At 47.2% G+C, this 24,498-nt stretch overlaps 1 protein-coding gene across 5 annotated transcripts in view; it reads right to left on the reverse strand.

Moving 5' to 3' along the window:
- Nucleotides 1–15,657: 15,657 nt before the first annotated feature.
- CARD10 (caspase recruitment domain family member 10) overlaps nt 15,658–24,498 on the reverse strand; it is a 54,763-nt gene continuing 45,922 nt past the window's right edge. For all 5 annotated transcript variants that reach the window (XM_084811748.1, XM_084811747.1, XM_084811749.1 and 2 more), the window contains exons 21-22: nt 18,898–19,013; nt 15,658–16,641 (exon numbers count right to left, since the gene is read on the reverse strand). In XM_084811748.1, coding sequence (XP_084667874.1) covers nt 16,434–16,641; nt 18,898–19,013 — 324 coding nt within the window. In that variant the 3' untranslated portion in view covers nt 15,658–16,433. The remainder of the gene's footprint in view (nt 16,642–18,897; nt 19,014–24,498) is intronic.

Consider the following 24,498-nt stretch of genomic DNA (forward strand, 5'->3'; position numbering starts at 1 on the left):
GCGGCTCTTTGGAAAGGCCGTTCCCCTGTCCAATCTCTCGTGTGGGGGCCTCTCCCAAAGCGGGAGAGCGGGTGGGCAGGCAGGTGGGTGGGCGGGCGGCCACTCCTGAGAAATCACCTGCCTGATCTCTCACTCTGAGCCTGCTCCCAAAGCAAGAGATCGGGGGGGGGGGCTCTCCAAGGAGCTCACCTGCCTGATCTCTCACTTTGGGAGGGGGCTCAGAGCCAGAGATGGGGGGCAGCTGCTCCTCCAAGGAGCCCTGCTTGCCACCCTCCCACTGCGGCATCTGTCATAGCATGTGAGTGGGGTTTGTGAGACGATGGCAGCAGCAGTGCCCAAAGGGGCCCTCCCAGTGGGGGGGAAGGCGATCTACTGCCCCTCCCAATCTGCTGCTTAAGCAAGGGATTCACCCAGCTGATGGGAGGGCCAGCCCTGCATGTGACGCCTGTGGTTCGTCAGCTGCGCTGGCCTCCAGACCATTTCCAAGGCCAATTCAAAGTGTTGGTGTTGACCTTGAAAGCCCTAAATGGCTTGGGACCAGAGCATCTAAAGGAACATCCTCCTCCGTGTACCCCCACTAAAGGAAGCTAGACAGGTGGCTACTCCTCAGTTCTGTGGCACCATTTGTGGAATGCCCTCTCCAAAGAGGTTTGCCTGGTGCCTACATTGCCTGGCACTGAAAAGATAACAAAGATCTTTTCTCCAAGGCATTTTGGAGACCTCCTTCTAGATTTTTATGGTTGTTCTTACATATCTTTATCTATTCCTGTGCTATTCACTGTTTTGTATTGTATTCTTTTAAATATTTGTATTGTATGTTTGACTGTTGGTATTGCATTTTACCCAAAGTGCAGGGTTGTAAGGATGCTATGAGTCTATGAAAGCACGTTAAGAATTGCCAGCTCTGGTGGTGGGTGCCTTACACGTCTTCCTGAAAATTGTAGCTTTCATTTTTTAAAAATAAGTTTCTAGCCCTCATTGTTGCAAAGGTATATTTGAAAGTGTGTGCATACAAGTTCTTCTGAATTCTCAGAAGTTGGAGTGATGACTGAATACCATTTCCAGTGGTCGCAGGTGGACCTTCAGGGAGCCCTGCATATCTCTTTGCCTCTCCCCATGATTCGTTTAAAGAACAACATCAGAATAAATTATGCAAAGGAGCAAACATTGTAGAAAAAATATGCAAAACAAGATAAATCATGCAAATTTGCTCTATTTGCATAATTCATACAGGTTATAGAATTTAACATTTCTTGGCGCAGAGTTAAGAGTACCTAGATCAGAATTTTAATTTATTTTCAGGGAGTGGACTAGTTCTAGTTGAGGCAGGGGGGAGTATATACATCCCTGCCCATATTACTATTTTTCCCATCTTGTAGCCCATAATTTTTGCAGCAAGATATTTGCAGCCTTCCATTTTAGCCACGACTGAGCCCATCCTTTCCAGAAGGCACAGCATTCTAGCAGTCTCAGATCTCTCAGAGAACTCCGGCAGCTTCCCATCTCTTTGGTGCTCCCCTGATACTGATATATATTATTTTTAGATTCCCTTTGAACATCAGCATATTCTTTTGCTGACTTATTGGGAACACCGTGCTGGAGGGCCTGCGAGTCTCAGGTGATTGGCACATTAGAACCTCCGTGGTCTGATTAGCCTCATGCTCAGAAAGCAACAGCAACAGGCCTGTGTTAGCGAAGCCCGAGGAGGGCTGATGCTTGGGCATATGCTCCGCGGGCTCAAAGCAGCTAAGGAGCAAACCTCAACAGCTCCCTGGGGCTTCCCATCATGACAGGGGAACTCTCTGAGTGATGTAGAACAACCCAAATGTGAATGAACAGCACTCCTCAACCTTGCTGGAGGAATTTATTCCTGGGATCCAGAGAGCACTGGCTTGGGGCCAGCAGTCAGTTCAAGCCTGCTATCAACAGGTGCTAATTTAGCACATCTGCTGTGCCTTTGATTTACAGGTAGTCAGCCACTGGCAGGGCCATTTGTTGTATTGCCCTCTATTGATCGTACAGAGCCTGGTTGTTTGGGTGCTTAAGAAATTTTTATTATATTACTCTTCTGGCATAAAATCATCTGGACTCTTCATCCTCACTACTGCTGTTTAATAACCTCCCAGCCTGCCCACTAAGGCTCTGGCTCCCACCATCAACACCTTTGTATCCTCAAGGATTGACTGTCACCATAAGGAACAACCCTTGAAGACTGCCTGGAAGTGCAAATTGGGTAGGATGCCACAGACTGCCTCCCTGTGGGGTGGAAAGAAACACTTTGGCATCTGCAACCCAATCCAGAGCTTCTGCACAGGTTACCTATTGACATCCAGGTTCAATTCAATGTCTTGGTTTTTGACTGCAAGAGGCCCTACAGGACCTGGGCTGTACACACCTCCCCAAACAACTGTCCCTGTAAGTAGGGTGGCCATTTATGCACTGGCAAAAAACAGAGGAATTGCATCACCAAAAAAAGAGGCCAAAAGAGGGCACCAATCTGCAAAAATAACTATAATTTAAATAGAAATGCAGTACATCTCACCATAGTGGAGAAGACTGACCGAATCTGTGATGAATCTGTGTTTTGCCAGCAGAACATGTTGAGAATTGTAGCCAAGAGCTGCCCTGCCAGATGAGTCGAAAGAGCCACCTAGTTCAGCATTCTGTTTCTAAAAGTGGCCAGCGAGGCACCGCTGAGAAGCTCTCAAGCAGTACATGAACGGAATAGGCCTGCCTTGTTGTTTGCCCCGAGCAGTGGAGGCTGGTGGCTCCGATGTCAATGGGGCCGTGAATCGGCTCAGGGTTTCAGTCAGAATCAGTCAGAAGTCCAAAGGAGCTATCCAAAGTGCAGTTCTGGTTCTGACTGAAACCTGAAGTGGAATCACTGCCCCACTGTCATCAGAGCCAGTGACCTCCACTGGTTGAGAGAGAGATTCCCCCTAAACATGGAGGTTCCATTTAGCTATCATGGCTAGGGATGTGTGTATAAGGAAAACGTATGGCCTTGCTGGTCATTCCAAAACAAAAGGAATGTCGCCATGAAGAACCCCAATGGTAGGCCTTCTCTGTAGCAGCAGCCACCACCTGGAAAATCCTCCCCTGTGCAGTTGGGGAGGCAGAAAATGTGGCATCTTTCAAGTGTCTGCTGTCCAAATGTTTCAAGCATTGATGAGCAACTTCAAGGCCTTTGCTGGCTCTCCCTCCTTATGGTTCTTTGACTTTAAACCAGGCTTGCACTGTGTGGCCCATCAAATAGAGGACACCCTCCCATAGAGGATAGTCCTCTGTCAGCTCTCTAAGACAGAGGCTGACCTCTATGAAACGGGGCACGTGGCCACCCAGGTCCTGCTAGATTACTTTGGACCCTGGACTTAATTACCTCGCCCACACATACACCCAACTTCAGATAGCCATGTGTATTACTTCAGCTGTCAAGCACACAACATTTCTCTTCTCTACCCGCCCACCCCGACACACACGCACCACCACCACTCCATGCTTTGCAATCGCTTCTACATTCCTGACATGTTAGAGAGACGGGAGGGGAACTGCTTGTTAACCCTGCTGAAAGAAAGAAAGAAAGAAAGAAAGAAAGAAAGAAAGAAAGAAAGACAGACAGACAGACAGACCGACCCTGAGCATGTGCAGTTTCACACATGCAAGTTTCTCCCAGGCATTTGGCAGCATATGATAAGTTTTAATTGATCCAGAATGGCTAACAGTTATGGTTGTCCGCTTCGAGATTGTTTGTTTGAAGTTGTTTTAGATATATGTTCTTGTGTATATTGTTGGTTCATGTGTTTTTTATGGAATTGGCTTTAAAATCTGAGTACTGTATTTTTAAATGTTTGTAATCTTTGTAAACCGCCCAGAGCGCTTTGGCTATTGGGTGGTATAGAAATGTAATAAATTAATAAAAATCAATCAATCAAAGCACCACAAAGCAGAGTCATAAAATTGAGTTTATTTCTACTGCCCTAATACTAAACACATTTACTTGGGAGGAAGCACCACTTTGTTATAGAAAAGGATATTTGTAGAAATAATTCAATGAGTGCTTGTAAACTTGTACCTGCCCCCTGACTATACTATGCAAGCCAGGCGCCACCTGACCGCACAATGCTCTTTACAATGCCCCTGTCAGCCCAGGTGCTGATGCTCAGCCTATCTGCCATTCCCTCAATCACCTGCTGCTGTCTAGATGGTCATTTGGGGGAGCCCTGGGGTGGCAGAACCTGGACTTTGGCCCCAAGGTCCCACCCCAGCTGCACCCACTGCTTAGAGTCCCTGCGATCCAGGAACCAAGCCCACTGGAAGGAGCAGGAAGCAGCCGAATCCCTGCCATTCCAGCACTAGCTTGCCGGAGTCCAGTCCTGATGACTTTTAACACATCCGTTGTCCCTTTCTCGTGGGGCTTTTAAGCATGTTGTTTTATGAACCAACAGGCTTGTTGGGTGCTTAGTCACAATGCATTTTGAGTCAACACTGAGATTTTTTTAAACTGATTTTTATTTGCACTGTTATTCATGGATCACTGCCTTGTTGTGGCGAAGGGGCTTGCGTAACTCAGTGAAGCCATAAGCTATGCCGTGCAGGGCCACCCAAGACGGACAGGTCATGGCAGAGAGTTCTGACAAAATGTGGTCCACTGGAGAAGGAAATGGCAACCCACTCCAGTATTCTTGCCAAGAAAACCCCATGGAACGTATCACAAGGCTAAAAGATATGACGCCGGAAGATGAGCCCCTCAGGTCGGAAGGTGTCCAATATGCTACTGGGGAAGAGCAGAGGGTATTTCCAAGTAGCGCCAGAAAGAGTGAAGCGGCTGGGCCAAACCCGAAAGGACACTCAGCTGTGGATGTGTCTGGTGGTGAAAAGAAAATCCGATGCTGTAAAGAACAATATTGTTTAGGAACCTGGAATGTCAGATCAATGAATCAAGGTAAGCTGGAGGTGGTCAAACATGAGATGGCAAGATTGAACATCGACATCTTGGGAATCAGCGAACTAAAATGGACAGGCGTGGGCGAATTTAATTCAGGTGACCATCATATCTACTATTGTGGGCAAGAATCCCTTAGAAGAAATGGAGTAGCACTCATAGTCAACAAAAGGGTGGGAAAAGCAGTACTGGGGTACAATCTTAAAAATGATAGAATGATCTCAGTACGAATCCATGGCAAACCATTCAACATCACAGTAATTCAAGTCTATGCCCCAACCACTGAGGCCGAAGAAGCTGAGGTTGATCGGTTCTATGAAGACCTACAACACCTTCTAGAACTAACACCAAAAAAAGATGTCCTCTTCATCATAGGGGATTGGAATGCTAAAGTAGGAAGTCAAGAAATCACCGGGATAACAGGCAGGCATGGCCTTGGTGTACAAAATGAAGCAGGACAAAAGCTAATAGAGTTTTGCCAAGAGAACATGCTGATCATAGCAAACACTCTTTTCCAACAGCACAAGAGGCGACTCTACACATGGACGTCACCAGATGGTCAATATCGAAATCAGATTGATTATCTCCTTTGCAGCCAAAGATGGAGAAGCTCCATAGAGTCAGTAAAAACAAGACCTGGAGCTGACTGTGGCTCAGATCATGAGCTGCTTCTTGCAAAATTTCGGCTTAAATTGAAGAACGTCGGGAAAACCACTAAACCGTTCAGGTATGACCTAAATCATATCCCTGATGAATATACAGTGGAGGTGAGGAATAGATTTCAGGGATTAGACCTGATAGACAGAGTGCCTGAGGAACTATGGACGGAGGTCCGTAACATTGTTCAGGAGGCAGCAACGAAATCCATCCCAAAGAAAAAGAAATGCAAGAAAGCAAAGTGGCTGTCTGATGAGGCTTTACAAGTAGCTCACGAAAGAAGGGAAGCGAAAAGCAAGGGAGAAAGGGGAAGATATATCCAACTGAATGCAGAGTTCCAGAGAATAGCAAGGAGAGACAAGAAGGCCTTCTTAAATGAACAATGCAGAGAAATCGAGGAAACAACAGAATGGGAAAGACTAGAGATCTCTTCAAGAAAATTGGAGATCTCAAGGGAACGTTTTGTGCAAAGACGGGCATGATAAAGGACAAAGAAGGCAGGGACCTAACAGAAGCAGATGAGATTAAGAAGAGGTGGCAAGAATACACAGAAGAACTATACAGGAAAGATCTGAATGTCCCTGATAGCCATGATAGTGCGGTCACTGAACTTGAGCCGGACATCCTCGAGAGTGAAGTCAAGTGGGCCTTAGGAAGCATTAGTAACAACAAAGCTAGCGGAGATGACAGTATTCCAGCCGAGCTATTTAAAATCCTAAAAGATGATGCTGTTAAAGTGCTGCATTCAATATGACAACAAATCTGGAACACTCAACAGTGGCCGCAAGACTGGAAAAGGTCAGTTTACATTCCAATTCCAAAGAAGGGCAACGCCAAAGAGTGTTCAAACTACCGCACAATTGCGCTCATTTCACATGCCAGCAAGGTGATGCTCAAAATCCTACAAGCTAGGCTTCTGCAGTATGCGAACCGAGAACTATCGGAAGTACAAGCTGGGTTTCGAAGAGGCAGAGGAACTAGAGATCAAATCGCCAACATTCGCTGCATCATGGAGAAAGCAAGAGAATTCCAGAAAAATGTCTATTTCTGCTTCATTGACTACGCTAAAGCCTTTGATTGTGTGGATCACAACAAACTGTGGCAAATTCTGAAAGAGATGGGAGTACCAGACCACCTTACCTGTCTCCTGAGAAACCTGTACAAGGGTCAAGAAGCAACAGTAAGAACCGGACATGGAACAACCGAGTGGTTCAAAATTGGGAAAGGAGTACGACAAGGCTGCATATTGTCACCCTGCTTATTTAACTTATATGCAGAGTACATCATGAGAAATGCCGGGTTGGATGAATCAGAGGTCGGAATTAAGATTGCTGGGAGAATTATCAACAACCTCCGATATGCAGACGATACCACCCTAATGGCAGAAAGCGAAGAGGATCTCAAGAGCCTCTTGTTGAGGGTGAAAGAGGAGAGTGCAAAAGCTGGTTTGAAACTCAACATTAAAAAAACTAAGATCATGGCATCTGGCCCCATCACTTCCTGGCATATAGAAGGGGAAGAAATGGAAGCAGTGACAGATTTTACTTTCTTGGGCTCCAACATCACCGCAGACGGTGACTGTAGCCATGAAATTAAAAGACGCTTGCTCCTTGGGAGGAAAGCTATGGCCAACCTAGACAGCATAGTAAGAAGCAGAGACATCACCTTGCCGACAAAGGTCCGTCTAATCAAAGCTATGGTTTTCCCAGTAGTAATGTATGGCTGTGAGAGCTGGACTATAAGGAAGGCTGAGCGCTGAAGAATTGATGCTTTTGAACTGTGGTGCTGGAGAAGACTCTTACGAGTCCCCTGGACTGCAAGGAGGTCCAATCAGTCCATCCTAAAGGAAATCAACCCTGAGTGCTCATTGGAAGGACAGATACTGAAGCTGAAGCTCCAATATTTTGGCCACCTAATGCGAAGAGAAACCTCCCTGGAAAAGACCCTGATGCTGGGAAAGACTGAAGGCAAAAGGAGAAGGGGACGGCAGAGGATGAGATGGCTAGATAGCATCACGGATGCAATGAATATGAACTTGAGCACGCTCCGGGAGAGAGCGCAGGACAGGAAGGCCTGGCATGCTATGGTCCATGGGGTCACGAAGAGTCGGACACGACTGAACGACTGAACAACAACAAAGTGTTGAGTGGTAGTGAGAAGAGGGATATACTTCTTTTTTTAAGTAAATGAACAAATAAAAATGAAGTACTGCTTTCAATCTGCTAACTGAGGCATTGCGAATGAGGGAATATGAGGCAGCCAAGGTCATACGTGGCCAAGGCTGGCAGCCAGCATGCATCTTTCCTCTCCAGCAATGTTAGAGATTAGAGCCAGTGTAACGTAGTGGTTAGAGTGTTGGACTGGGACTCCAGAGATCTGGGTTCTAGCCCCCATTCAGCCATGAAGCTCACTGGGTGACTTTAGGCCAATCACAGGCTGTCAGCCTAACCTGCCTCCCAGGGCTGTTGTGAGGATAACATGAAGTGAGGATGATATGGAGAGGAGGACTATGTAAGCTGCCTTGGGTTCCTTCCAAGAGAGAAAAAGGTAGGATATAAAAGTAATAATAAATGTTGTGTTCCAATATTGGGGGATAGATTGGGGGGTCTTGGATCTAAGAAAGTATCTTACATGCATAAAAGGCCAAACTAGCTCTTCTCTCCAGATGGCTCATTTCTTTTGGTCCAGTTCTAAATTTGGGTTTTAGAGAAACTGCCATTGCTAGTAGGGTCATGATAGAGAAGAATTATAGTTAGGAAAATAGGAAGCTGCCTTATACCGAGTCAGACTATTTGCTCATTTCGCCAGTTGTTATCTGACCAGCGGTGCCCCTCCAGCATCTTGGGCAGAAGTCTTTTCCAGCGCCACCGATCAGATCTTTTTTTAAAACTGGAAGTGCAAGGACTGAACCTGGGGGCTACTGGATGCAAAGCAGGTGTGCTGACACTGAGCCATGGGCTCTCCTCAGTGGCTGGGTTTCCTCCTGGACAAAACGTTACAAGAATGTTATGTTTAGAATGTTTCATTATTGGGCTACCAGCAGAACTGGAAGATGCAATTCCAGAAAGAAAGAAAGAAAGAAAGAAAGAAAGAAAGAAAGAAAGAAAGAAAGAAAGAAAGCAAGCAAGCTGAACTGGAGGGTGGGGGGTGCTGTTAACGCGGGTGCACGAATGGACATAGTGCAAGTATGCATAACAAGGTTTGGATAGGATTTATTTGTTTGCCTTCTACAATTCAGTTAAAAGTCATCAAACTCTTGTTCCAGATGTTAGGAAACCATTTATGGAGGAGAAATCGACTGAAGCATGGTATCTTTGCTTCACTGCAGGCCAAATTGACCCACCGGGCTTATATTTTTCCCAAGACTCCTCTGGCCCACCTCTTTCTGTGACCCAACAGGAACGTCGTAAACAGAAATGCAGAAGGAGCCCCTGTGAGGGAGCCCTAGAAGAAATTGTGGGCATCAGAAACAGTTACCGAAACAAACATAGGACAGAGAAGCAGAGCACTGTGACTCTTACTCAAGAGATCACCAATCAAGATGTCTGGGTTCCTTCAGGCCTAGCTGTGGTACACTTTTTCTAAGTGACCTTCAAGGGTGGGGAAGCTCTCTTCAGTCCAAGGGCAGAACTCCAATCTGGGAAAGGTTTCAGGGGTAGCATTTTATCTGTGGGTAGGGCCAAAGACACAGCGGGTGGGGACAAAATGTGATCTTTACCATTTGTATGACTACTCAGAAGCAAGCAGCACTTTCAAACAGCTTCCTAAATAGCAAGTCTCTGCATGTCTACTCACAAGTGTGAACAGCATGTTTACTCACTTGTAAGCAGGACAGTCTCCAAGTATGTCACTGTCACCTGCTTCAGCCCCCCATCTCCTCTGTAAAGTGGAACTCATCCATTCGCTATGGGGCCAGGCCTTTGCAGCAGGATGAATTTTAAGCCAGGCCACTCAGACTCACTTGTCAACGTGGGGCAACTTTATATTGTGATACATCAGAATGAACGAGTGAAAACAGTAAGCAAGCATTGCTGAAAAGAAAAAAGGAAAGAGCCCTCAACGTTACAGAGCTTTGGCACTGCTGCTGTCTGTGCCACATAAAGCCCTATGCAGTTTCTGTCACCAGCTCCAATACTGCTTTGCCCACCCTTGCTGAACCGCTGGCTGGATTTTCATGGGAGGTCTTGCAGGTCACAATCCAGAGAACTGTTCTGTCTTGGAGATGTCAGGGACTGAACCTGGGACCTCCTGCCTGCAAAATATGCACTCTACCACTAAGCTATGGTTCCCACCACCAGAGCACAACTTGCAAAGCCTGGGACTGAGCCATGGAACTCTCGGGGCTTTTCTACATGAGGCATTTATCGTGCGCTCATCATTCCCTACTCACAGTTGTTTACAGGTTCTTTAGACGATGTTGTGACCCTCCAGTTTGTCTAGCCAGCACTTTCAAGGCGTTTTCTTAGAGCAGGGGAAATGGGGCACTTAATTAAAAAGGCGAAAGAAAGCACGATTTCCTCTTGGGTATTTGCGCTTTTCCACTACACCTCAGTGCAACCGGAAGGTTATGGATTGAAAAAGAGTGATAGGAAACAGTCCCCCTGTAGCTCTCAGATCTGTTTTGTAACAAAACCTACAGTAGATACAGTGGATGAACAGCCAAGTAACAACCTCATGTAGAGAAGCTCTAGATCTTCAGTCTAATGGTGCTTGTCAAGCTAAGTATATTTGACCCACCCTCCTCTCCCATCTAAGAGTCCTGGACAGGACTCTTGTCATATCCCACAGCAGGTGAAGGGTGGTCAACAGGGTCAGGCATGCATAGGCATGGAGAACATGCAACGGTGTCCTCTTTTGCAGCGGCAGAACTGCTAAATACAATTTATTAAGGGTGTGATCCTATGCATGTTTAGACAGAAGAAATTCCTACAATTCCAAGCATTCCCCAGCCAGCCATGTTTAGACAGAAAAAATTCCTACATGCATAGGATTGCGCTCTTATTTGCTTTTGTTTGGTCATAAGCTAGAACAAAACTAAAATACCAATACCAATTAAAAGCCAAGAAAAATATATGCACGCTCATAAAATGAGATTAGTAGGATACAAGTTATCAAACTATCCAGTAATTAAAACAATCTATCACATATGCAGAAAAAATACCCTTCAGAGTACACACATAGCTGTTACTACTGGCCAATATAAATTCAATTTCTTTAATTGATTTGATATTAAACAAAACAGTTGGCAAGAAGCTATCCAAGACATCCATTTTCAGAGGGATAGCCATGTTATCCTGTTGGAGCAAGCATCTCGTCGCATGTTCAGGACCAACACATTTGTTGTGGTATAAGCTTTTGACCACTTCATCAGATGCAAGGTATTTCTCCCTTATTTCTGTGTAAATACAGCATAGTGGAGGCAGGGCTCACAGGGCCCAAGCACCAGGATATTTTAGTTAGCAGGGACAATGATGTCATCCCCCAACCCCAACCCCCATCAGGTACCTCTCTTCCTTCTGAGCTTCACTGAAAACCTCACAGTAGCTGGGGAGTGGGAGGGGAATGGGTTTTCCCAGCAACAGTGCATTGTTGTGAACTACCCTGCTGCAATGCAAAGTATTTTGGGGTGGGTTGGCCCTGAATGCGTAATTAAGACCCATTAGATTTACTGAAGACCTACAAAAGACTTATGTAATACAGGAGGGGGGGGTAGGATAAACACAGCTGCCTGCCATGCCCTTTGGGGCATGGTTACAGGGAATGTCATGATGAACAGCTGCGCTTCAGAATTTCCCACTATACCACTGTGTAAATAGGGTAACTCAGCACGTACTGGGGTAAATCTTCTACTGAATCATCATCACAAACCCGTACACTGAATGGGACATCTAACTAAGGCTGTGGTGGAACCGTAAGAGGGCCTGAGTCCTCCTGATGGGAAACTTCATAAGCTCTGTTAAGTAGCTCTTGTAGTTATGGTGAGGCTGTTGAAAATGACACGATACATGCGGGTGGGGACCAAATTGCCCTCGATGGGCTGGAGGACATCAGTGGGTGTGGCCACAGCCACTGATGTCATTGCCCCTCCCTCCCATTTTGCCTTTCCCTTTGCCGAGAAAGGCACTGAGTCCCCCACCGCTTGCCTAACAGGCAGTGAATTCCCCAAATGCCGCTCCAGTTGGGAGTGTCCTGCTCTAGATTGAGTCCTGGCTCTTTACAAGCAAATACAGGCAGGTATACAACAGAGTGGCCAATTTGCAAGCAAATGGACAAGCATGCAGGTTCCAGTCCATTGGGGATCAGGCTAAGACAGGAGTGGTCAAGATACAATCAAAGGTCAAAGTACAGTTAAGCAATAAGTTACCATACACCGTCCAGAAGCAGAGTCAAGAAGTCCAACGGTCAGTGGCACGGAGCACCGATCGCAGGGTGAGCTGAGGCAGCAGACGCTGGAGCTGGCAGAGGCATTCTTTCCAGCAGCTCTCAAGTTACCAGCGAGAGCCAACAGAGCTACTGGTGCCCGCCCAATGCTCAGCTGCATCCTGTTAGGGGCTTGTCAGATGTCCTCATGTAAAAGGTAAAGGTGTCCCCAACCAGTCGTGTCCGACTCTAGGTTGCGGTGCTCATCCCCATTTCTAAGCCGAAGAGCCAGCGCTGTCCGAAGACACTTCCGTGGTCATGTGGCCGGCATGACTGAACACCGAGGTGCACGGAACGCTGTTACCTTTCCCGCCGAGGCGGTACCTATTTATCTACTTGCAATTTCTTGCTTTCGAACTGCTAGGTTGGCAGTCCTCCTCATGAGGAGAGTGCAACTCATGAGTAGTCCTCTTCAGTGTGTGTGCACTCCTTACCCTGGCTACCATCCTATCATGGATCTTAAAGCGTCATTGGTCTTGAGGGCTAGATGGTGGCCCGGCATCTCCCTCTGCCTCAGAAGCTGAGCTCTCTTCCTCTCTAGGAGGCAGATTCAAAGGCATCACTCCAGAGGGGCCCAGACCATCTTGGCTAGTGCCAGGGTCTCCTGGGGGGCCAAATGGCTCTGGAAGTTTGAAGATGACTCCAGTGGTGGTATGACACATGGGACCATGACAGGGAGGAACAGCAGGCACACAGGCAAATGCCTCCTGTTATCTCCAATCTCAGGTCAGAAATAACAGTGGGGATTCCTCCAGGGGCCAGAGATTAATTGATGTGAACCACCCAGAGAGCCTCAGCTGTTGAGCAGGATAAAAATGTAATAAACAAACAACACAGATCCTCCATGTGCCAGATTAGGCCTGCATCTCTGTTATAAGGGTTGCCGCCTGGAATTCTTATTAAGGTCAGAGAATTGGGGGTAAAATTCTCAGTTGTGGTACCCCCACAGGTAGAATGCCTTTGCCGTGGCAGGGCCTTGCCCAGTGCTAAACTTGATGTCTTTTTTGTGCCAGCTGAAGACTGCTTTATTTGCCCACGCCTTCCACAGTTTAGTGTCATCTAAACTGCTTGTTGACCAACTCTGCTACTTTTATGTTTTGCCCTCCTGAATCTGAAGCTGGTGTATTGAATGCAGAAAGTCCTGGGTGAACAAACAGCTGAAAACCTGACCACCCATCTGCCAAAAGGTGCAGAGAGGGAAAGAGTGGTGGGTCAGTCTCTTGACATAATCTTCCACTCTGGCTCACATTCAGTTATTCCAGATCACACAACAAATAGCCAAGATCTGAAATGGGAGCCACGCCAGAGTTCACACCTGTCATCGGCTTAACTTTCATACCATGGAGACTCAGCATGAAATAATTCTGAGATGCTGGCTCATTTCAGGGGCAGCAACACGTTGGCTCTTCACTACCATAGTGATGATTTGGCTGGAGAGAGAAATGTTTGTTTTAAAACTTCTAATAGGTTAAGGGTGCGATCCTATGCATGTTTAGACAGAAAAAAGTCCTACAGTAGGACTTCTTTCTGTCTAAACATGCATAGGATTGCAGCCTAATTGTTACATCCACACTAACCATTTCCAGAGGGGTAGCCCTGTTAGTCTGTTGCAGCAAAAAAAACAACAACTGGTTTTGCAGCACCTTAAAGACCAACAAACTCACTGGAAAAGACCCTGATGATGGGAAAGATTGAAGGCAAAAGGAGGAGGGGATGGCAGAGGATGAGATGGCTAGATAGCATCACCGATGCAATGAATATGAACTTGAGCACACTCCGGGAGAGAGCAGAGGACAGGAAGGCCTGGCATGCTATGGTCCATGGGGTCACGAAGAGTCAGGCATGACTTAACGACTGAACAACAAAAAGACCAACAAATCTATTTTGGCATAAGCTTTCATGGACAGCAGTCCACTTTACACATTATCACCAACAACTGTTCTGTGAGTGGCCACTGTTACTAACATAATGTTCACACTCAGTACTTTCTGCATTTCCTTTCCCTCTGGCCACAGTGTTTGCAATCCCCTGCCTCAAACCATATGTATATATACCTGTAACTCAGGATAACACCTCCTGCATTTAACAAAATGGACTGTAGCCTGTGAAAGCCTGTGCCATCATAGATGTGTTAGTCTTTAATGTGCTTATGTGCATTAGCATGAGTGAACTATCCACAGCCCTCCCGCAGGCACATGTCATTTCCTTTGCCAACACATTCACCATCTTGTGCTAGGCTGCTAGAGCAGGCGTGGTCAGAAGGGAGCTCTGGAGCTACGGGTAGATCTCTGGGGAATCTGTGGTATATGGCAAAGGTATCTTACTCCCAACTGTTTAACAATGGCAGCAACAAAATGACTCTCCCCAACCACAACTTCATACTGCTGAAATGAAGAAAGGCTGGGGTAACCAGGAGTGGGGTTTGTATGGAAGGACTGGGCATTCCATTCAGTTCTGATACTTAAACCAAATTCCCTGGCTCAGAGCTCTTTACTTCTCAGTGTAGGCTTTTTGCACCTGAGTCCAGTTGGTAGGTATTAGGGTTCTAGTAAAAAAAAAAAAAAAGTAGATCCCTCAAGCCTTTAGTCTGCCCATCCATTGCCTAGAGGCAACAGAAAGTTAACTCTGTGAGCAGACACTCTCCCAAAATTAAGCCACTCCCAGAGGACCATTGACATGGCAAGCCAAGAGTTCAGCTATGCATCATAAGCCAACGTGGATGCTAGGTTTTGACTTGCCAGTTCCTATTCTCCCTTTACCTTCCCTCCATGCATTTAACTTACTCTGCTTCTCCGATGTTCAAAGGGAGGGGATAAGACAAAGAGCACAGGATTGAACAGTCTTAGCTGGGGTGGACAACTTTAGGAGGTCCAGGGGTCACTTTTGCCCCTCAGACCCTTTCCCATGGGCTTCCCCCCACCCCAATAGACACTGAAACATAGAAATTTTAATTTTAAATGGCATCTGTAACACCACAGAGCACCAGAGGGGTTGAAATCAGCTAGTTTGCAAGCTAAATTTGACCCTTTGGTGCTCCATGGTGACTACGGAGTGCTAAAAGGGTCAAATGTTGCTTGCAAACACGCTAATCTTGAACCTTTGGGTGCTCCATAGCTGCTAAGGATGCCTTCTCCCCAATCCCAATTATGGGAGTGGTGGGAGGTGTGGGGGACCACAGCAGAGGCTGCATTTGACCTGCGGGAAGTTTGTTGTCCAGCCCTGGTCTTAGCACATTGTCTTAGCTCATGAAGTAGAAGGGCTGTGTGGAAGGGGAAAAACAGCCTCTGTTGAGTGGATAAAGGGCAATACCTGGTCGTCCCCAGGCCCTTCTGGAACCAGACTCTTCCATTGGTTCTGAAAGAACAGCACAGCCAGAGAAAGCTGCAGGAACAAGTTACTGCCCAGGAACAGACGACAGTCGTGCTGGCTACATGCCCACAACATGACCCTAGAAAGGGTTCGTTCACCTACACCGCTTCTGCCTTTGCTAGCACAAGAACCAGGAAGAGGACACTAGGCAGACAGGAAGGACTGAAGACCAACAGGAGTCAGGCCTAGGGGCAAGGCGAGAATGAAATAGGCCCTTCTCTGCACTTCCTTTCAGCGAACGCCGGAAGAAGCAGCCAGTCATCCATTTTCATTGTAAATGCTATTTAATTCTCTTTTTTTATATGCAGGCCTTCCTGCATATAAAAAGAGTCCATTCATAATTTATACACAAAAAAAGCTCACAACGATGAGGATGTCTCACAAACCCACTCACAGTCCCCGCGGCTGAAGGGACGCTGCGTGTCCATTGGGGCATGTATGCATGGAATGCATTCTCCATCCCACACCCTCAGACCATGAGCACACGCTTCCACTGGGATGTGAACTGAGGTAGAGACAAGAGCCCCAGAGAACGCAGGGAAGAATGAAGGGCCAGGGAGAGTGGGATGGAGGCTGATAAACTAGGTGACAACCAGTTGGGGAGGGGCAATAGGCCTCTATGCCAGTTGCTGGGGAACACAAGCGGGAAGAGGCTGTTCTACTCATGTCCTGCTTGTGAGCTTCCCATAGGCATTTGGTTGGCTACTGTGGGGAAAATACTGGACCAGATAGGCCTCTTATCTGATCCACCAGCACAGCTCTTCTTATATCCTTATGACCTGGGAGGCGGTGAAACAGAGGAGAACTTTTCACAGGGGTTTCCTCCAGTTTTTCTGGCTTAGCGAAGAAATGACCAGACCACAAAGAAGTCACACGGGCCAAGCATGCGCTGAGGGCCAAGGATGCATGGAGTGTATCATCTGTTTGGAAGAACCTCAGTGGATCATGGAGTCCAAGCCCCTGTCCTGCAAAGGCCACTCTTGATGTTAGAGACTCACCACTCCCACCAAAGACGATCACGCCTTTTTCTGTAGCAAGAAGCCAATCACATATCACTCTCCTCAACCCACACTACCCTGGTCTGCTCCTGGAAGATGTGGGCCCGCACCACTTTCACCAGCTCCTCTGCACTACCCCAGGACTGAGGGTCCACCCAGGCCCATGAGCAGGGCAAGGCGTGGAGAGACCATTCGGCCCGCCGGCACTGCTTTAGCACCTCGGAATCACGCTGCCCTGGCTTTCCAAGTAATCTCCTAGGAGGGAAGCACAGAAAAGGAGAAATGCACCATCAGGATATTCTTCTAGATGCTGTGAATAATGCATTAGCAGAGATGGGCTAAGTCAAGCATGTTAGTTTAAGCATGTTGAAGTGTAATGGTCTGATCACAAGAACTGAGGAGCTGCCAAACAAATGTTTTGTGTTGGAGTTTGCATCGCTCGTTGTACCAGTGCTCCTTCCCCCCCATCAGAGGCCAATGGGCATGCTGGCTGGGAATGATGGGAGTTGTAATACAATATGTCTTGAAGGCACCACATTAGGAAAGGCTGCACTAGTTACAAATTTACTAGACTGTGTTGCTAGCAGATGCAAACGTTCATGATTTCTGGCTGAACTGTCTTAAACATTTGACAGCCGAGGACACATACAGTAAGAGCACCAGGGCCAGCCCAGGGCCAGCATCAAGGGTAGGCATGGTTGGGCACATGCTGAGGGCCTCCACCCCAGCAGGGGCCCATTAACAGGAACCTCCTGGACTTGCTCCTCCTCTTCACCACTGAAACCTGTTTGTTCTCCTGCCTCTCACTCTAACCCAGACCAGAAGGAGGAATGGCAGATTCCCTGCCTGCTTGCTCACTGGCTCTCTGCCTGTCCAGCAAGGAAGTGGGAGCAATGATGAGGAAGAGGGTGGGGAGCAAGAGCAGCTGATGACAATGGCAGTGAGAAGGTAGACTCACTCTGGGAGGGGGCCCACTAAGGGTGTCTTGCCAAAGGGCCCTACGAAACCTGGAGATAGCCCTGGACCAACCAAACCTCCCTCCACCCCACTTCATTCTGGAAAGGCCTCACAACAAACACTACGGCCAGGCTGCGACAGACCTCCAAATGTACATCTCCACACATTCCAGGCTAGACGTATATGCCTCAGCCAGTGCACTGCAAATAGGGTTTGAGTTTTCAACAAGTAGTGGACAGCATGAAGGGACAGCGTGCAGAGACCATGGTGGATAGCGGAGGCCAGAAGTTGTCCTCTTAGACACGGGAGCAGCCACTCTCCAATTTCTGAACACTCAGCGCAAAAAATCTGCTTATTCTGCAACTGGGCGGGGCAGAGGGGGAAACAACTGTAGTATGGAAGGTAAGAAACCTATTCTGTGTTTTGTAATGAAAGCTAAGGGACAGTTCACAGTTGCAAGACAGCTGCTTATCTCAATGGACAATTCTCTCTCATGCACAGGACAGCGTGAAGAAACTTCACAGTGAACCAGGCTTGCACATAGACAGCTGCTGTCCACTGCCATCTCTTTCTCCCCAGTTTCCACAGTAACAGAAATAACTTCAAACAGCTGGTGGCTGCATCTACCTACTGTCCAGGACACAGTGGTTTTCCCAGCCAGTCTCTTACACAGAGGGATGAGGTGGAGAAACTGGGTCTCTAGCTCAGGGATAGGCAAGCTGGTGCCCTGCAGATGTTTTAGATTACAGCTCCCAAAATCGAGAGCCAGTGTGGTGGTTAGAGCATTAGACTGGGACTCAGGAGATCCAGGTTCTAGTCCCCACTCAGGCATGAAGCTCACTGGGTTACTTTGGGCCAGTCATTGACTCTCAGCCCAACCTACCTCACAGGGCTGTTGTGAGGATAACATGAAGAGAAGGCGGAGGTCCATGTGAACTGCCTTGGGTTCTTTGCAAGAGGCAAAAAGGGAAAATATAAATATAATAATAAATAAAACACCTGACCATGCTGGCTGGGCTGATGGGAGCTGTAGTCCAAAACATCTGGAGGGCACCTGGTTGCCTACCACTGCTCTATGGGGGGGGTGAGAGAGAGAGAGAGAGAGAGAGAGAGAGAGAGAGAGAGAGAGAACCAGCCAATATACATATAAGATTATGGATGGGCAGCGCCAGTTTCTACAACAGGTAGCCAAACACCACCGCTTAAGGTTCAGTGGCATCCACATGAAGATTATGGCCGCAATCTTATGCACACTTAACTGGGAGAAAGCCCCATTGAACACAGTGGGCCTTACTTCTGAGAAAACATGGACAGGGTTACACTGTAAGACACCCTGCTGTAGCAACATTTCATATTCCCCCTCCTGCAACCAATACAATCCAAAGTCCTCAAGAGAGAAACAGCCTCACATAGGCTGGTAACCAAACAGACCATTACCCTGTTTGGGCAGAAACTCCCCTTCCAGCCCACATTTCTGCCTTATCCACTGGAAGTGATTAGCTTTTTCCCGTCCACACCATAACTTGCGTCAATCCAGAGACGGGCTTTTCATACCTGACTCCCCTGATGTTCTTCTCGGTGACCTCGACATGGATAATGATGGGGTATATTTCACTTTTAATTAGATCCCTCACCATCTGGACCTCCAGCTCTAGCAGGCAGTGTTTATTCTGCAAGGAAATCCAACAGATTTAGTGATTTAAATGGAAAAGAAATAACCCGTCCCTGACAAGTTACATTAAATCAAACCCCACAGTGTGAAATATCATTGCTTTTCCAATAGTAATTCCATTAAATGAAGGGATTTACAACCAACCCTATGAAGAGAAAAAGAGAATCGAAGGGCAGGGTCAGCTGATATATAATAGACTGGATGTCTGAAATGTCTGGGTGGGAGGGGATCCCTGCAGCCACCTTCAGGGTCACTCAGTCTGCGGGCTAGCCAAGGATAGCATCACCCTACAGACCTACAGGGCCCACTAGCTTACAGCTTTGCACTGGGAAGACTCCTCCTCTGGTGACAGTAAAGATGACAAAATTAGATGAAATGAGGACTTCAGCAATGCTATTTGAATGGACGTTACTCTCAATGCATCTCTCCTTTCACACATATACGCGTGCATGCACAGAGGCAATCAAGGAGCTTGACAGAGCCTAATGCAGCCTTCTCCAACCTGGCGCTCTCCACATGTGATGGACTACAACTCCCATCAACCCCAGCCAGTAAGCCCACTGGGGATGATGCAAGTTGCAGCCCATCACATCTGGAGGGTGCGAGGTTGAGAAACACTGCTCTGGCGGAACAACCTCTCACTCCTCTGGTTGCTAACTTTTAGCCTGTGTAACAGCCACACGACAGAAGGAAATTGAGCAAGCAAAACTTTCCTCATCGTTGCATCTGCAGGTTGGAAAAACTTCAGACCATATATTTCTGCTTGCTAGGCAGCTCTCAGAGGCAGAGGAGCCCTGCCACAAGACACTGGCAGCCCTCTTTTCACCTCAGTCCTCCATCCCAGCTTGATCAAAGGATGTAAAGGTGTCCAGGTGTCCAGGAGTAGACATTCATACATTCATAGAGGATGAGGCTATCAATAGCTGCTAATCATGATGGCTATATGATACCTCCAGTATCAGGGGCAGGATGCCTCTCAATTCCAGTTGCTGGGGAACATGAGTGAGAGGCTGCTCTTGCACTCATGTCCTGCTTGTGGGCTATCCATCGGCACCTGTCTTTACTGTCTCCTAGCTGAGGTTTCCTGTCTCCTACTTGAGCAGAGCAGAGGAAGTTGCTCCAGCTGGTCTAGGGGCTATAAAAGCAAGCAAGCTCCCAGACAGCAAATGAACAGGAAGAGCAAACAGGAGTTCGGCAGAGGAATTCGGCAGGAGAGGTCAAGGGGAAGGTCCCTAACCATTTTTTTAAATTTATTTGTCTTGTAACACACACTTCCATACCAGTGGGACTCTGTTGTTAACCTACAGTGAATAGAGGACAAAGCACAGGCTATCGGAGTACAATCAGAAAGCTAGAAACATAAAGGGAATAGAGACTATGGAAGGAAAAGCCTCTCCAGTGGTGGTGACCTGCAAGGTCTGTACAATGTTTGTTTCCTTGCCTGAGATCAACATGGCCTACATGTGCAGCAAGTGCAAGTTGATTATACTGTTGGAAGAAAAGGTAAGAGGACTGGAGCAGCGAGTGTTGACCCTCCAGGGAAGAAGAGAAGATGAAGAGTACTTAGAACAATGGAACTACAGCAGCAAAGTGAAGACCAGAAGCCAGAAGAGCAACAGCAAGCTGAGGCAGAAGAGGAAAATGCTGAGGCAAGGAAAAATGAAGTAGAGGATACTCCTTGCAAAAGGGTGACAGTTAGGAGCAGAAGAACTAGAAGCCACTCTGCACCAGTATGGAACCATTTCCAGGTACTTGCAGATGAGACTGGAGGACAGCCTGCAGAGGAAGAATTACAGGGGACCCCGCAGGAGAGAGAGGAAGAGGCTGAAGGTCAGTCAAGCAGAGGCAATGAAACCAAGGCCTACAACAAGAAGAGAATAGTAGTAGTAGTGGGAGACTCTTTGCAGCATGGGATTGAAACCCAAGTATGTCGCAAAGACCCATAGACTTGCCAAGTATGCTGTCTCCCACGAGGACAGATTAGAGACGTGACTGAAGGATTGCCTACACTCATAAAGCCCACTGATAGGTATTCCTTTCTTCTCATCCATGTGGGAACAAATGATACTGCCAAGCGGAGCTACGAAGAAATCACGTCAGACTTTGAAGCTTTGGGAAGGAAACTCAAGAACGTGATAGTTTTCAGATAGTTTTCTCATCCATCCTTCCGGTAGTTAGAAGAGGGATAGAAAGGGAAAGGAAAATACTCCAGGTGTATGAAGGTGCTGCCAACATGAGAGATTTGGATTCTGGGACCACAGGCTATACTTCCTGGAAGATGGACTGTTGCAAGGGGTGGGTTGCCCTTCACTATCTATCAAACTATCTATCTATCTATCTATCTATCTATCTATTTCATTTCTATACTGCCCCATAGCCGAAGCTCTCTGGGCAGTTTACAGAAGTTAAAAGGGCTGGAAAGAATGTGTTTGGCCACAGTATGAAGAACTCCATCAGGAGGGCTTTAAACTGGATCCTATGGGGGAGGGAGATGCAAAGTTGGGGGTAACAATGGATGAAGGCTCATGCACCGCAATGGAGAGAACAGCTTTAATAGTGCCCAATAAAAGTCTTCAAAAACATGTAGGAAGAAAGCCAGACTATAAAGCACATGGTCTTCAGTGTCTATACACTAATGCCCAGAGTATAGGAAACAAACCGAACAAACTTGAACTCTTAATACAAGAGGGAAAATTATGACTTGATAGGTGTAACTGAGACTTGGTGGGATGACTCCCATGATTGGAATACAGCAATTGAAGGATATAACTTGTTCAGAAGGAACAGAAAGGGAGCTGGAGCTGCACTGTTGTTGTTGTTCAGTCATTAAGCTGTGTCTGACTCTTCGTGACACCATGGACCATAGCACGCCAGGCCTTCCTGTCCTCCACTCTCTCCCGGAGTGTGCTCAAGTTCATATTCATTGCATCGGTGATGCTATCTACTCATCTCATCCTCTGCTGTCCCCTTCTCCTTTTGCCTTCAATCTTTCCCAGCATCAGGGTCTTTTCCAGTGACTTTTCTCTTCGCATTAGGTGGCCAAAGTATTTGAGCTTCAGCTTCAGTATCTGTCTTTCCAATGAGCACTCAGGGTTGATTTCCTTTAGGATGGACTGATTTGACCTCCTTGCAGTCCAGGGGACTCATAAGAGTCTTCTCCAGCACCACAGTTCGAAAGCATCAATTCTTCGGCGCTCAGCCTTCCTTATAGTCCAGCTCTCACAGCCATACGTTGCTACTGGGAAAACCATAACTTTGATTAGATGGACCTTTGTCGGCAAGGTGATGTCTCTGCTTCTTACTATGCTGTCTAGGTTTGCCATAGCTTTCCTCCCAAGGAGCAAGCGTCTTTTAATTTCATGGCTACAGTCACCGTCTGCGGTGATGTTGGAGCCCAAGAAAGTAAAATCTGTCACTGCTTCCATTTCTTCCCCTTCTATATGCCAGGAAGTGATGGGGCCAGATGCCATGATCTTAGTTTTTTTAATGTTGAGTTTCAAACCAGCTTTTGCACTCTCCACTTTCACCCTCAACAAGAGGCTCTTTAGATTCTCTTCGCTTTCTGCCATTAGGGTGGTATCGTCTGCATATCTGAGGTTGTTGATAATTCACCTGGCAATCTTAATTCCCACCTGTGATTCATCCAACCCAGCGTTTCTCATGATATACTCTGCATATAAATTAAATAAGCAGGGTGACAATATACAGGCTTGTCATACTCCTTTCCCAATTTTGAACCAATCGGTTGTTCCATGTCCAGTTCTTACTGTTGCTTCTTGACCCTCATACAGGTTTCTCAGGAGACAGGTAAGGTGGTCTGGTACTCCCATCTAGGGAAGTCAGAGAATTCCACGACGGATCTCGGTGAGGCCAAATGCCAGTGCATTCGGCCCCCCCGAAATCCATCACGGAACAAAGCCCCCGCCCCCCCAACCCACGAAAGGCGCACGGGATGAAGTCCCCGCTGCCCCCAACCCACAAAAGGCACGCAAAACGGAGCACTTAGCTGCTCCCGTCCGCGCTGACTTGCGAATGGCGGCCGTCCTGCGGCCGCCATTCGCTTCCTCCTCTTCATAGCCATGATAGGCTATGTAAATACTTACGTAGCCTATCACGGCTAAATACAGGGACGCAAATGGCGGCGGCTACAACAGCCACCATTTGCGTCCCTGCAGGGCTACCCAGTGGCCGGATGTCTGGCTGCGGGCGGCCGGAGTCGGCCGGCGGCTCGGCCGCAGAGCGGAGCCGGTCAGGCAGGATTCCAGGGGGGAGGACCGGATCGCCTCCCCCCCCATCGAGGATTCCGGGGGGAGGGATGGAGCGCCTCCCCCCCACCGTGGAAACAGAACAGAACAGAAGGTAAGTGTTCCGTCCATCCCTACTCCCATCTCTTTAAGAATTTGCCACAGTTTGTTGTGATCCACACAATCAAAGGCTTTAGCGTAGTTAATGAAGCAGAAATAGACGTTTTTCTGGAATTCTCTTGCTTTCTCCATGATCCAGCAAATGTTGGCGACTTGATCTCTAGTTCCTCTGCCTCTTCGAAACCCAGCTTGTACTTCCGGTAGTTCTTGGTTCACACGCTGCTGAAGCCTAGCTTGTAGGATTTTGAGCATAACCTTGCTGGCATGTGAAATGAGCGCAATTGTGCGGTAGTTTGAACACTCTTTGGCATTGCCCTTCTTTGGAATTGGAATGTAAACTGAACTTTTCCAGTCCTGTGGCCACTGTTGAGTGTTCCAAATTTGTTGGCATATTGAATGCAGCACTTTAACAGCATTGTCTTTTAGGATTTTAATATCTCTGCACAGAAATACAGGAGGATGAGCTTGGTAGCCCCATCGAGAGCATCTGGGTTAAAATACATGGAGCAAAGAATAAAAGGAACATGGTTGTCGGAGTCTACTACCAGCCACCCAATCAAGGAGAAGGCAAAGATGAAACTTTTGAAAAGCAAATTGCCAGTGTTTCAAGGAAGCATGATGTAGTAGTAATGGGGGACTTCAATTTCCACAATATTTGTTGGGAGACAAATTCTGCAAAACATGGCCCCTCCAAGAAATTCCTGACTTGTGTTGCTGATATTTCCTCCTACAGAAAGAGGAGGAAGGAACTAGAGGATCGACTATCCTGGACTTAATCCTAACCAACAGAGATGACTTAGTGGATAAACTAGCAGTTACGAGAACTCTGAGGGAAAGTGGCCATGTTATACTTGAGTTCTTGATTCTAAAGGAAGCAAAAGCCGAGTGTAGCTAAACATATCCCCTGGATTTTAGGAAAGCCAATTTTAATAAATTCAGAACAATGATAAATAAGGTCCCATGGCAAGCAACTCTAATGAGAAAAGGAGTCCAAGATGGGGGGGGAGTTTTTAAAAAAGGAAATTCTCAAGGCACACTTACAAATAATTCCAACAAGGAAAAAAGGTGGAAGACAACAGAAGAAGCCAATGTGGCTTCACCAAAAGCTTAGAGATGACC

This window comes from Heloderma suspectum, chromosome 7 (assembly GCF_057233095.1).
Source record: "Heloderma suspectum isolate Gila_16-S chromosome 7, 16-S_ref, whole genome shotgun sequence".
Classification (NCBI taxonomy): domain Eukaryota; kingdom Metazoa; phylum Chordata; class Lepidosauria; order Squamata; family Helodermatidae; genus Heloderma; species Heloderma suspectum.